General features: G+C 41.5%; 1 protein-coding gene across 1 annotated transcript in view; it reads right to left on the bottom strand.

The window, feature by feature from the left end:
- Positions 1-2,907: 2,907 nt before the first annotated feature.
- LOC137374867 (sphingosine-1-phosphate phosphatase 2-like) overlaps positions 2,908-13,950 on the bottom strand; it is a 40,412-nt gene continuing 29,369 nt past the window's right edge. Inside the window, exons 2-4 of the mRNA XM_068041433.1 lie at positions 9,363-9,542; positions 4,338-4,427; positions 2,908-3,476 (exon numbers count right to left, since the gene is read on the bottom strand). Coding sequence (XP_067897534.1) covers positions 2,931-3,476; positions 4,338-4,427; positions 9,363-9,536 — 810 coding nt within the window. The 5' untranslated portion in view covers positions 9,537-9,542 and the 3' untranslated portion in view covers positions 2,908-2,930. The remainder of the gene's footprint in view (positions 3,477-4,337; positions 4,428-9,362; positions 9,543-13,950) is intronic.

Below are 13,950 nucleotides of genomic sequence, written 5' to 3'. Positions count from 1 at the left end.
TTTATTTCATGGGTTCAGTATCTCTTGTTAAGATTCCTTCAAGTCATGGTCTTTGCTGATAATTTTACTTTGCAACACTACCCATTTCAAATAGGGTCTGCAACAACTTGTATTTATCTAGCACCTTTAATGTAATAAAATGTACCAAGGTGCTTCAGAGGCACCTTCCAAACCCACAACCTCTACCACTGAGAAGGACAAGGGCAGCAGTTGCAAGGGCACACCACTACCTGCAAGTACCCTTCGAAGCCACACACCATCCTGTCTTGGAAATATATCGCCGTTCCTTCACTGCTGCTGGGTCAAAATCCTGGAACTCTCTTCCTCACAGCACTGTGTACCTACCCCACATTGACTGCAGCGGTTCAAGAAGGCGGCTCTCCACCACATTCTCAAGGGCAATTAGGGGTGGGCAATAAATGCTGTCCTAGCCAGCGATGCCCACATCCCATGAATAAATCGAATAAAAGAACAAAATCTGACTCCGAGCCATATAATGCGATATTAAGGCAAATGACCAAAAGCCTGGTTGAAGACGTAGGTTTTAAGGACTATCTTAAAGGAGGAAAGTGAGTTAGAGAAGCATAGAGGTTTAGGAAGAGTATTCCAGAGTTTAGGGACTAGGCAGCTGAAGACACAGCCACCAATGGTGGAACAATTAAAATCTCCAGAATTAGAGGGGCGCAGGGATCTTGGAGGCATTACGATTACGACCGCAGAACAAGACACACACACACACACACACACACACACACACAGAGCGTGGGGAGAGCAGAGCGAGAGATCAAGGTCTCCTTATGCAAGCAAAAACAATGCCAGGTATGTCACTAAATCAGTTTTCAACATAGTGACAAGAAAGTAAGTCAATAAATTAGTCTTCTCATTTAAAGCTTCTTCACAAAATGCACATTTGTTGTTGCTTTTATTAGCAAGATAAATGTTTAATGCCTTTATCTTTTGAAATTTGCCCATCGGCCCCCTGGACCGAGCAAAAGTCGGAATGCAGTCCTCTGCCTGAAAATGTTGGACAACTCTGGATTAGATAGAATGGAACCAGAGGAGTACAATCCCACCCAACTGGATGATAGTGCAGAGACATTGGAGGAGGATGGTGTGATCAACTATGTCAAAGGCTGCAGACAGGTCAAGATGAACTAGTAGGGTTAGTTTGCCTTTGTCACAGTCACATAGGGTGTCATTTGTGACTGATAGAAGTTGTTTCGGTACTGTGGCAAGGCTGAAAACTGATTGGAGGATTCAAACATGGAGTTCTGGAAAAGATGGACATGAATTTGGGAGGTGACATCACATTCAAGGATTTTGAAGAGGAAAGGGAAGTTAGAGATGCCTACTGTTTAGGAGAGGTTTACAGATTTGTTTAAATAGCTTTTTCCAGAACAAAATGCATTCATAATTGAATTGCTCCAACTTTGCTTAGTTCTGACTGATTAATCATAAATGAATGATTATTTCATAGTCATTCCACCCTCACCTCCAATAGTGTCCATTTTTTCCTTACAACTGAAACACTGGGACATTTTTTCTATGTTAAAGGTGCTACATAAATGAAAGTAGTTAGTTATGACTACTTTCAATTATCAGTACAATACACACTTAGACATATTCAAAATTTAAAATGAATCATTTGTGGAATGAATAGAATAGCAGTTTTTATTTGTTCATGGGATTTGGGCATCACTGGCAAGACCAGCATTTATTGCCCATCCCTAATTGCCCTTGAGAAGGTGATGGTGAGTTGCCTTCTTGAACTGCTGCAGTCCATATGATGTAGGTACATTACAGTGCTGTTAGAGAGGGAATTCCAGGATTGTAAACCCATCGACGATGAAAGAACAGCGATATATTTCCAAGTTAATATGATGTATGACTTGGATGGGAATTTGCAGGGTAGGTGTTGTTCCCATGCACCTGTTGCCCTTGTTCTTCTACGTGCTCGAGGTTATGCATTTGGAAGGTGCTGTTGAAGAAACCTTTGTGAGTTGCTACAGTGCATCTTGTAGATGGTACATACTGCAGCTGTGGTGTGCCTGTGGTGGAGGGAGTGAATATTTAAGGTCACTAATAATTTGTTAGTGTTACATTTTTAGGTAAGATTGCCATAATCTATCTGTGGCCATGACACACAAAACGTCTCAGTGATGTGAAAGACCTGCATTGTGGTGAAATTGGTGCAATATCATACATATATCACAAGCTGATAACATGTATCTTTATATTCCAAAGGAGAGATTAAGCTATTCACCAAATTTGAATCAACCAATTGTCAAAAAAGATCTATCTGGAAAGATGGAGCATTTTTGGATATAGTTAATTACTTATCAAAAACAACCGTCATTGGCTTTCAATTACAAATTGACATAACAGGTTGGTTTAAATTAAGTTCTCTTTTCCTAATGTTAAGATATCCCTGAACCAATGCCCCTAAGAAAGTGGTTCATATTCATTAAGATACTCTGCTCGATTGTAGTACACTTAAATAGGAAATCTGTCAAAAAGCTATCCTGAATAGTACATTGAAGCAGCAGTATGTAGCACTGAGGAGTGATGGGATGTGGGTTCATTCCTACAGTCCCATAACTCAACCATATCCGTTGGGAAGCTGAAAGTGGAGACCAGGTATTGGAAAACAAGAGCAGACATCATTCCAGGCCTCCCTTGCACACGTAAATGGTTGTTTCATCGCATTGTTGCCCTGGGAATAGATCACCCACACGTACTCTTGGCTAGTAATGGGCATATCCAGGAAACGAGGAAAGCAACTAAACTGAAAAGGATTTCATACGCTCACAAAAAATATTTAAATAGCAAGTTGAGGCTTGATAGTTTTTGCAAGAAATTTATTTCCAGTAGGTCTTCATTCACATATTAAATACATCTCAGACCCCAGGCAGTCTACCTATTTGCAGTGCTCATATTAGTTCAAGTAATTGATACAGTAAAGGCACTACTACTGTTGCATTGAAACCAATGGATGAATATGTTGCAAATTTATATGGTACTTCAATCTCCAATCTTTTCTTAGCTTCCATATCGTGGCTTGGAATGTCAAACCAAGCATACAGCACTTTGAGGGAAAGAGTTTTGATAACTTGGCGAGTGGCAACAAGAATGACAATTCCAATGAGAAAGCGTGCAATGGCCAATGACACAACTTCCAGTGTTATAGAAGGTATTTCAAATGGGAGAGTTCCTGTAGGCTCATATGTTCGACCATACTGATAATTCATCCAAAAGCCGACTGTACATCCTGATGCAACACCCAGGATAATGGTGGTGTCTCCTCTGGTTGGGCTGTAATGATCTAATGCTGGATAGGTATAACTCATGAAAAAGGGCACAGCTACTGCAATGATGGGTGTTAAAGGACTGGTTAACTGGAAATTGTCAAGAATGTTCCAGAAAGGATACATAAGAGCCATAAGCACTGCAGTCATAAGGACTCCACAGATTACATCCTGAAAATTGAAATAAACAACATTAGAATACATTAACAGAGCAAATTTGTTAATAAAGTTACTTCAGTGGTATATTTTTTAAAAACTCAATAATAAAATTAACACATTTCTGAGTTGTTAGGTACAGAATGCAATAAAATCTTTACAACTAAAGTTAGCAATCATTGAGGTGCAGTTCTGGTATTGTTCTTTCCTGAATTTTATTCCCCCTTTTCTTTTAAAGTTGCTGATACTTTTTGAACCACAACTTCTAGATTGGGCAGTTTAGCAGGGTTGCTGGTAATCATCATGTATGACCACGGATGCTTTAAATGTTGGTGGGTTATATGGCAAGGGATGGCATTACAGCTAAACCTAATCCTATTCTTGCTTGAAAATGCACATATGTGCGCTTTCTGACAATGTTAATGGATAAGCAATCAACAGTGGGAACCTTAGGTAACATTTCCCCCATCTAGACTAGGGACACTGAGGTCAATTGCTATTCTGTCTGAGATCAGCTAATTCAGCATAGATTGGGAATCAAACCTGTGAGCTAGTTTCTGTGGCTTACTGCTATACCAAGCACTACCTTTTACCCAGTAGATTACTGGGGAGCAGAATTCAACTTTCTTTGGATGCAAATATCTGGCTCAGAATGCCTTTTAATAGAGAATATGATAAAAGTGCTTTAATATGCATTGATAACAGAATTTGCCCAGAGTTAAAAAGTATAATCACTGTACTAGTCAAAATAAAACTTGTTTTCAAATTATTTTTTGTCCTTTGACATACAATATCATCTTTTGGCCTTCTGTGCTTCTCTTAGTTTTTTTCATCTAGTGAGAGCTAACTTGGTAATAAAGGGAATTTATCTCTTACCAGCACAGTGTGCATTCCTGTGTAGAGCCTGCTGAGTGAGACCAGAGTAGACAGCATTGTAGAAGCCATTAGTCCTAATGCAACTGAATACTGTAAATCAGGCAAATCAAATCACTATTAATGGAATTGATTAATTATTCAGAACAGCAAGTTTCACAGAGTGGACTGATTAAAATATAGATGTGCTCTCCCAGCTTTATAGTAGTATATTAATAACCATATGCTAGGACCAATGTATCAAAAAGAAAATCCCACTATATTACTAAATTGCTACAAAAACACAAGTGTAAGGCCAAATGAATAACATTGTAACACTGTGAGGGGTTGATAAATGTCTGATAAGCAAATTAGCATACATGATGTATGTATGCTTATAACTGTCTCTAAAAGGAACAAGAGCATAATTATTACAATTACACTGGACAGACATTTGTTAATTTATGAAAAACTAAAATGACACATAGGTAACTAAAGTATTTTAATTCCGAAGAAGGGTCACTGACCCGAAACGTTAACTCTGCTTCTCTTTCCACAGATGCTGCCAGACCTGCTGAGTGAATCCAGCATTTCTTGTTGTTGTTGTTAAAGTATTTTAATTGCTGTCAATAGTGTAAGGGTCATGGGTACTATCATTTTGTAAATGGTGGAATGAGGCACTGCGCTGTAGATTAGCAAGGGTCAGGGATACAACTACACACAATACTGAGTTCACTTCGACCAGTATGGAATAGATTTTCCCCAAAGGTTGCTCAGTAAATGAGTCAAGCTGTGTGAGCCACACTGGCACAATTCCTAGTGGCCGGTTCAAGAACTCCATAGGAATGGCTTGGGACTTCATCCAGGGAGAACTTAAATGGGAGAAAAATATTCATCCAATTCTTGTGGTCTCTGGACTGCTGCATAGGACTTTTTATGCTGAGACCCAGCATTAGATTACTAATAAATTCCCACACATGGCACTGCTACTTCTGGCAAACTGTTAAGATGTTTCTTTTGTTTTTATTTCCTTGGCCAGAAAGACCTTAAGTTTTCCTGCAAATATAATTAGCACAGTCAATGAATAAATTATGGAAAGTATTTAATATGAATTAAACTTATAGCTGTGCAAGTTTGCTTGGCGCTCTGCTGCCATCAGATACTGAGTTAGCAAACAACTATTTGGCACATGCATATTGTTAAACAAAATAAGTTGATTAAATCAACTGCTGATCTGTTTCTTAAAGGCTGATAAAGATATTAAGTACACATTTATTGGACCAGACTCAAGCAGATTGACTTGTGCTTTAAGGTGAACAAAGGATAATATCAAATGGTTCCTTCATAAATTTTCAGTTTTGTTTTATGTTACCCATTAATGATCTTCTGTTGACTGGGACATTATGGTACTAATGTTATTTATTCCTGTTGTGTTTATTCAGTAGATATCATGAATAAGAATGATCTAATGGGATTTTTCGTGCAAGTTGATCCTTTGTAAATATTCATTAAATTAGTGCAATGCAATTAAAGGTAGTCTAACTAAAGTGGCATTTGTGTAGTTTAAGGCATTCATTTTCTGCCCAACATTTTGCAGTAAAGTAATATTTTAAATTCTAATGCACTCAGTGAATAGTCATTCTCAATTTAGCATTCTTTAATAACAGCTGTTTTCAAGATATCATTCCAAGTTATGGTATGATCACAATATTTTGACATCACCAAATAAACACTGTGACAAAGCCGTCTTACTGCAGGGGCTGAAGTGGACGTGATAAAAATGAATGACCTCAGACTTTGCAAGTCATTGTTTAGCCAGGTGGCAATTTTCATGAATTACTGTTTGTGGGAACTGTCACTCAAAAAACAAAAAGTAATCAATTTTATTTAATCCAGAAAAATTGTTCACAATTACTGTTTTTCATTTAAAAACAAGGATTTGGTGCTGAATATATATTACAACTCAGAAATACTTCGATTTTGAAACACATTTTAGATTGCATTGATTTATTCAGCTGATAATGACTTCGGCTGGAATTTTACGCCACCCCAGCGAGCTGGATGGTGGCAGGGGTGGGTGGTGTAAAATGGAGTGGGAGGCTCCAGGAGGCCTTCCCCATCTGCTCCCGCCTCTGCCCCACTTTATGTGGGCTGCAGGGGTGGGGCAAGAAATGTGCTGCCCGCCCCAGGCCAATTGAGGCTCTTAAGTGGCCACTTTACAGCCACTTAAGGGCCTTCGCCTGCCTCCACAGGTATTTTACCCGTGACAAGCAGGCATTCGGTAGACATGAAAGGCCACCCAGTGATACCTAGCAGCCTTGCAGTGCACCGGTGGGGGGTGCTCGATTGAAGGCCGCCCCCGCTTCCCCAACCACCCCCAGGACCCAAGACGCCCCCTCCTTCCCCGCAAACGACCACACTTGCCTCACCAAGCCACAACCGATCTGCCCGGCGAGGCAAACCAAACTTACCCCGGTCCTGGCTCCATGTCCTCAGCTGGGCTGCAGTCTCAGCAGTGGCCACCACTCCCAATGGCACTGCTGGGACTCGGGCTGGCAGCTCAATAAGGCGGGACTTCCTCCCGCAAGCGGGTGGAATTCCCAACTCTGAACAATTAAAGCCCAGGGACCCATAAAATGCAGGTCAGATCCCCGGGCTGGGCGGATGCAGGTTCACCACCAACTTTTATGTCGGTGGCCAGCTCCCGTCCGCCCGTTGTAAAATCCAACCCTTTGTTAGTTCGTTAAATGTAAAAGAAAGGCTTGCATTTATATGGCACTTTTCACGACCATCAGATGTCTCAAAGCACCATACGGCCAATGAGTACTTTTGAAATGTAGTCGCTGTTTGTAATGTAGGAAACGCTGCAAGCAATTTGTGCACAGTGAGCTCCCACAAACAGCAATGCAATGATAACTAGTTAATGTGCTTTTGTGACGGTGATTGAGGGGTAGATATTGGCCAGGACACCAGGGATAACTCGCCTGCTTTTCTTCAAATCTTTTATGTCCACCTAAGAGGACAGATGGGGCTTAGGTTTAACGTCTCTTCTGAAAGACAGAAGCTCCAACAGTGCAGCACTCCTTCAGTACTGCACTGGAGTGTTAACTTTGATCTTTGTGCTTAAGTCCTGGTGTGGGAATTGAACCCAAAACCTTGTGGCTCAGAATGCTACCAACTGAGCCAAGGCTGACACAATGATATGACTCATTTATAAATGGTCTATGCAAAAATTCATATTTTGTTCAAAGTCTAATTATATTTAGTTTAGTAAGCAATAGTCCATACCTCTAATTCAAATATTTATTAATACCACCATGTAACAACTTGCTTTTGCAAAAAAAAAGGGTTTTCTTCAGATAGCTTTATATTGAAGAAATAACTAGACTGAATAAAATGGATGTGGAATTGTAGTTAATTACTTTTTTTCTTCCTGTTTAACATGAAAGGATCAAAAATTACACACATACCCTGAAGGTTGTTATAGTAGTGTACTCATTCCCGAAGCTAATCTAGCGTGGATAGTTCAGAAAGGATAGAGAGAGATGTTGGATCATAATGGCTGAACTGTCCTCTTGGCTGGTGATATGAGGCATACAGAGATTTACTTTGTTTACGGTTCAAGTTTTCTGCCTTTGCATTTGCCAATCTGCAACTTCCCTCATTAAAGTGAAAGGGTGAAAAACTGTGAACTGGTGAGTATGGAATGTGAAACCAACCCCAATAAGGAGCAAGGCAGAAAATTCCATCATAATATTTATAAGGGAAAAAAGACAAGTTGGAAGAAACAACTGAAAATTGTTCCTGGATACCAGAAATACATATTTAAGTGAATGAATTGAGGCATGAATATTATTAGACCAGGAATGGAACACAAAGTATACATTTCCATTCGTACAAGAACAGAAAATACATTTTTTTTCCCACAGGGTATGAGATATGTTAAGAAGGAGTTAGCAAGAATAAGTTAGTGTGGTGTCAACTAACTCCTTTTGAAAGAATGCTAGGTAACAAAATTAGTTCAGAATGGGATTACAAATTATAAATGAAAATATAGATAGAGATAATTAATAAAAACTGCATGGAACAGAACAGTTTCTGAGCTGATCCAGATTTTTCTCGTCATTATTTAAAAATACTGGTGTGTTATTTCAGCTGCTGTAGAATCTGGTGCTCCTGTTTTGAAATCACTTCAAAAGCAGACAAGTGGCTTCTTTTAAAGGATCCCATCATGTCCAAAACAATAATTGTCAGTAAATACTGTGAATCAGATGCTGCTGACCTTTGAGAAATTCTGCTTGTAATACTGCAATTTGTCTCTGCATAAGCAAGGGTTGTTTTTGAGGGTAAACTATGGAAATAGATAGGTATTAAAAACAAGAGCAGAGACCCCTTTTAATGAAGGCTGCGTTTGCTGACAACACTACCACTAGGTGGCGCAGCAGTGGCACATGCGCTGCAATGGCACAAGTGGACTGGGCCGGAGAGGGGGCGAGAGAGCGGGCCGGAGCCGGGGTGGGGGGAGTGGAGGGGACGGTGGGGGGGGGGAGGGGAGCGGCCGCAGAGAACAGCGAGGGGGGGAGTGTAGCAGCCGGCGAGAGCAGTGAGGGGGGGAGCAGAGCAGCCGAAAGAGCAGAGCAGCGAGGGAGGGAGTGGAGCGGCCGGAGAGAACAGCGAGGTGGGGAGCGGAGCTTGACACATGGGTGAATACGTTAGCGTTGCATGGTTGTACGCGTAAAGCGCATGCGCAGAGGCTGACCAGGCGCGTTGCCCGAAGATGCACACGTCACGCAATGATGTCATCGGAGCATGCGCTAACCAGTCCTGGCAAGTCGGAACGCAGCGCACGCGCAGAGAGCAGGAGCCCGTCTGCGCATGTGCACAACTTGGCGCAGCCTGATGACGTCAGTGGCCAGCTGCATTGTCAGGAATCACTTTGTTTAATGAAGAATGAAACCTTCAACTGACCTTAAAGCTGCACGTTATTGTATGTCACTTGTGGTTTTATATTTGTGAGTTTCTGTCAGGAATATAATGTAGAGTTCCTACCTTGTATCTGTACATTGTAGCCATTAGGAACGTAAAGGAGATAGCAGTTGCTGCCATAGCATGGGTTGATGGCATTCCATACTCTGCATCAACTCTTGTTTCCAACTTTACAACTGGTGGGGATAATGGACGAGGCCACTTAATGATGTCTTTGGAGGCCTGCCCCAAATACATAATAATCTGTCAAAACAATTACGAAAAGGTAAGAGGCAGTACATGACAGTACATTGTACATTTTCATTATTTTCTGCATGTTTCTGCTTTGTTGCTTCATTTGGCACCTGTTAATTTATAAATTTCTAAAACTAATAAATACATTTGAAAGAAAGAGCTTGAATTTATATGATGCTTTTCACAACCTCAAGCCATAAGAACATAAGAAATAAGAGCTGGAGTAGGCCATATGGCCCTTGAGTCTGCTCTATCATTCAATAAGATCATGGCTGATCTTTAACCTCAAGTCCACATTCCCATCTGATGCCAACATCCCTCGATTCCCTTAGAGTTCAAAAATCTACCAATCACAGCTTTGAATGTATTCAATGATGGAGCATCCACAGCCCTCTGGGGTAGAAAATTCCAAAGATTCACAACCCTTTGAGTGAAGAAATTGCTCCATCTCAGTCCTAAATGGCTGACCCTTTATCCTGAAACTATGCCCCCCTAGTTCTAGACACTCCACCGGAAGAAACAGCCTCTCAGCATCTACCCTGTCAAGTCCTCTCAGAAACTTATGTTTCAGTGAGATCACCTCTCATTCTCCTAAACTCCAGGAAGTGTAGGCTGATTCTACTCAATCTCTTCTCAAAGGACAACCCTCTCCTCTGCAGACATTCCAAAGCACTTTGCATCTAATGAAGTACTTTTAAAGTGTTGACACTGTTGTAATTTAGAAAGTGCGGCAGCCAGTTTGCACACAAGGGGCTGAATTTTTTCAGCTCCTGACGTTGGGGTCCCTGGTCGGGGTAGTGGGGGGCGCCGGAAGGTCGCACCAGCCCGCCACAGAGCACTTTTTACCTGGTAGAGCTCAAAATCAGCTACACTATAACAGGAAAGATTGTTCAGTGTCAATTTGGAACTTTACGCACAAGAAATGTGAAAAGAGTCACATGAAGTCATGTCGTTTCCTGGCACTTTGCGAAATGCAGCCCCCTTTAAATATGTTAGTTTATGATCGTCAATACTTGGACAGTATGAGCTATTAGGACATTTACAAAAGTACAAAAAAAGAGAGGTCACCACTCAACTTGAGAAGAAATATCAATGTAAGAACGAAAATAATACAAAACAATGCTGTTGATTCTGGTTATGAAATGCAACCTTTTGTGACCTAAATATTTGGTGTATGGTGTTAGATTTGTTCAACTTTTTTAATCTACTGGAAGTATTAAAATTATGAAAAACATATTCAGGGAAAATACCTACTAATTTTGTTGGAATCCTGAGGCTTTTCTCCATTTTGCTGTTCCAAGTATTAACTTTTTGAGAGTTGTTGATGCATAACAATGGAAGTCAAAACAAACAATTTTGGATATTATGAAGAGTGATATTGGAAACAGAAATGAACGATGCTCATCTGTCAGTTTGTAATATTTGAATTGGATTGGAAAAAAACCCTACTTGAAATAGTAGAGAAATATTATCACATTATTCAAAGGGTTAAGTTTATTATGCCCGTGTGACTTTGAGAGTAGTGCCTGTAGCTTAGGGGTTGGCTCACAAAACCAGCTGGAATCAGAAAGTATGCAGCTTGGGGAGTATTGACTTTTTCCTTCTAACTAAATATCACATGACTGGCCATGGCAACAACGCTGCTATTTTCATGAAAAAATAAAGAGAGTAAATAGTACCCAGCCTTCTGTAAATTGACAGGCTGCAGTTATTGGTTTTGTTGACTGTTCTTATTCGAAAAATATATATATACCTAGGGAAATTTTGTGCAGTGATTTTGTTTAGTTTCTACAAATAGAAAATCACCTCAACATCAAGCCTGATAGCCCATTGCCTTTCATTGAAATGTTTCATTTTGGACATTAAATTCCAGCTGTAATTAGTATTCAGAATGTACTTTTACTTCTTGTTTTGAAATAATTCTGTTAGATGTTCATCAGATTGCATCCATATCACTATTGATTGTATAAAAAGAAAAGGCAGTGCAGACTTGGATATAGGATCACACTTTCCTGATCGCATTTTATATAATGCCTACATATAGTTTGGGTGAATAACAATGTTCAGCTTTGAATCACAGAAGGATCCCAGTGACTGCAAAACCATATGAATTCACAACTAAGAATTGCACATTATAATTCCAGTATCATAAAAGCCAACTCCTTGAAAAGCCAAATTCATCCTTTAACCCAGACAATGCCAGGGAATTGAGCATAAGGCTCTGTATCACCTTCCATATTAGACTAATAAGACTAGACAGACATACTACCTCAAGGACAACTGCCTACAACAAAATGATAAGGGAACATGCAGATACAGCATTATTACAGAATTTACAGCACATAATGAGGCTCTTCAACCTATTATCCCTGTGCCTGTGCTATTTCTTTAACTGGAGCTTCCCTAATCTCATTTTGCAGCCTATTCCCATGATGTTTTTACAAACAGGTGAGGAAGGGTCGAAAGGCTCCTCTCTTGTTCCCTCCTTGTTTGACCACAACACACACACACACACACTCAAGTAGGTTACAGAGTGAAGAATATATTGGTTGGATTATTGTCCAGAACAAATAAAATAATATATAGTCTGTGGAGTCTGGTAATTCAGTTGTTTTCCAGATGAACTTGTGGTCCTGAAGTTTTTGGCTGGTAGAGATAGCCACCTGGTGCAGGGTTTTCTTGGAGACAGTGATGTAGATGGTTTTCTTCCTGGGGTCTCTGTCTGCAGCAATGATAAACTTGGATGTTTTGCAGCCCACAGGCAGGGTTTAAACTTACAGCACTGCCTGGAGAGAGAGAAAGAGAGAAAGAAAGAGAGAGAGGGAGAAAGAGAGAGACAGACCCCTACCTGGATCCTGCATTGGTCAAAAAACAGGTGCTTGGCTGCTGTAGTGAAAAGAAACTGCAAGTTTTCACACAGATGGAGGGGCTGTCACATGATTGTCCAGTGTATTCTTTCATTTGCATCTTAAATAGTTCAAGTCTTAAGAATTCTAGTTTCTCTCTCGGGTCCCATTGTTTCAGTGTTTACCCTTTGAGGTTCGTCTCCACCAGTGTTAATGCTCCAAGATGGCTTTGAATGTCTTGTTAATGGAGGTAAAGGCAGTAGCTCATTCCAAATTCACAAGCCATCGGGCTGAATTTTACTGGCCCTCTGATGTCGGGGATCATTGGGGTTGTGGGGGGGGGGTGATGGTGGCAGGGTGGAAAATGCATCCAGGAGAGGCCCGCCATGCTCCCTGATGCCGGGATGGCCCCGCTCCATATTACCAGTGGTGGTGAGGCCTCGCGGCGCCTCCCCCCACCGCTAAACAACGGGAACCCAATTTCAATATTCAAAGCACTACCTACCTTGCCTCATTATGCATCCCGCTGCCTTTTAATCAACAGTTCTGTATATTCTGGTGAACAGGCGTCACTCACGTGCCGTCTTGGGTGGCACAGTGGTGCAATGGCTAGCACCGCAACCTCATAGCTCCAGCGACCCGGGTACTGCCTGTGCGGAGTTTGCAAGTTCTCCCTGTGACCACATGGGTTTCCTCCGGGTACTCCAGTTTCCTCCCACATGCCAAAGACTTGTGGGTTGATAGGTAAATTGGCAATTGTAAAAAAATTGCCCCTAGTGTAGGTAGGTGGTAGGAGAATTGAGGGAAGGTGGGGATGTGAGAGGGGAAAAATGGGATTAATGTAGGATTAGTATAAATGGGTCGTTGATGGTCGGCGCGGACTCAGTGGGCCGAAGGGCCTGTTTTGGAGCTGTATCTCTCTATGACCCTAATAAAAGCCAACGGGACAGAGGTTGCAGTGCTTGGAGCCTGTGAAGGGAAGTCTTGCGAGATGGGTCTCAACTCTACATATGTGTGTAGGGAGGGGGGATGGTATTACTGGGAGCACCACTCTGGCAGGCATCAAGGGAGGTGGGGGGGATGGTATTACTGTGGGCACAACTCTGCAGGTATCAAGGGAGGTGGGAGGGTGAGTGCATTAATGGGAGCACAACTCTGCGGGCATAAAGGGAGCTACTGAGCACCCTCCCTCTGCAAAGGGGAGCACTCTGTGCCATTAAATGCTTGCGTGAGTGAAGGAACAATGGCACTCCAGGAACCCTGTGTGTGGGGAGGATGCCAAAAACAGTAGGCATTCAAAGATAATCTGGCTGGTGGGCCAATTGATACAATCTGAAAGTGGTCATGCGGTGCCCCACTCTTAATGGAAGCTAAGATGGGCAATGCCATGCCATGCAATGCCACATAGTTGCTGCCTGAAAGTACACGATGTACCAGTCAGCATCATTCTTTGCCCTGTTAGGTACCTTCGAAGAAGTGAAGGAATCAAATTTCATTACAACTTGGAGGTGGGGATGGTTCACCCTATATTCATTGATCTGCTTGTCGTGAGGGACCATATGTGCCACAGG

This window comes from Heterodontus francisci, chromosome 11, assembly GCF_036365525.1.
Source record: "Heterodontus francisci isolate sHetFra1 chromosome 11, sHetFra1.hap1, whole genome shotgun sequence".
In the NCBI taxonomy this organism is placed as follows: Eukaryota; Metazoa; Chordata; class Chondrichthyes; order Heterodontiformes; family Heterodontidae; genus Heterodontus; species Heterodontus francisci.
This window is presented reverse-complemented; position numbering and strand designations above follow the sequence as displayed.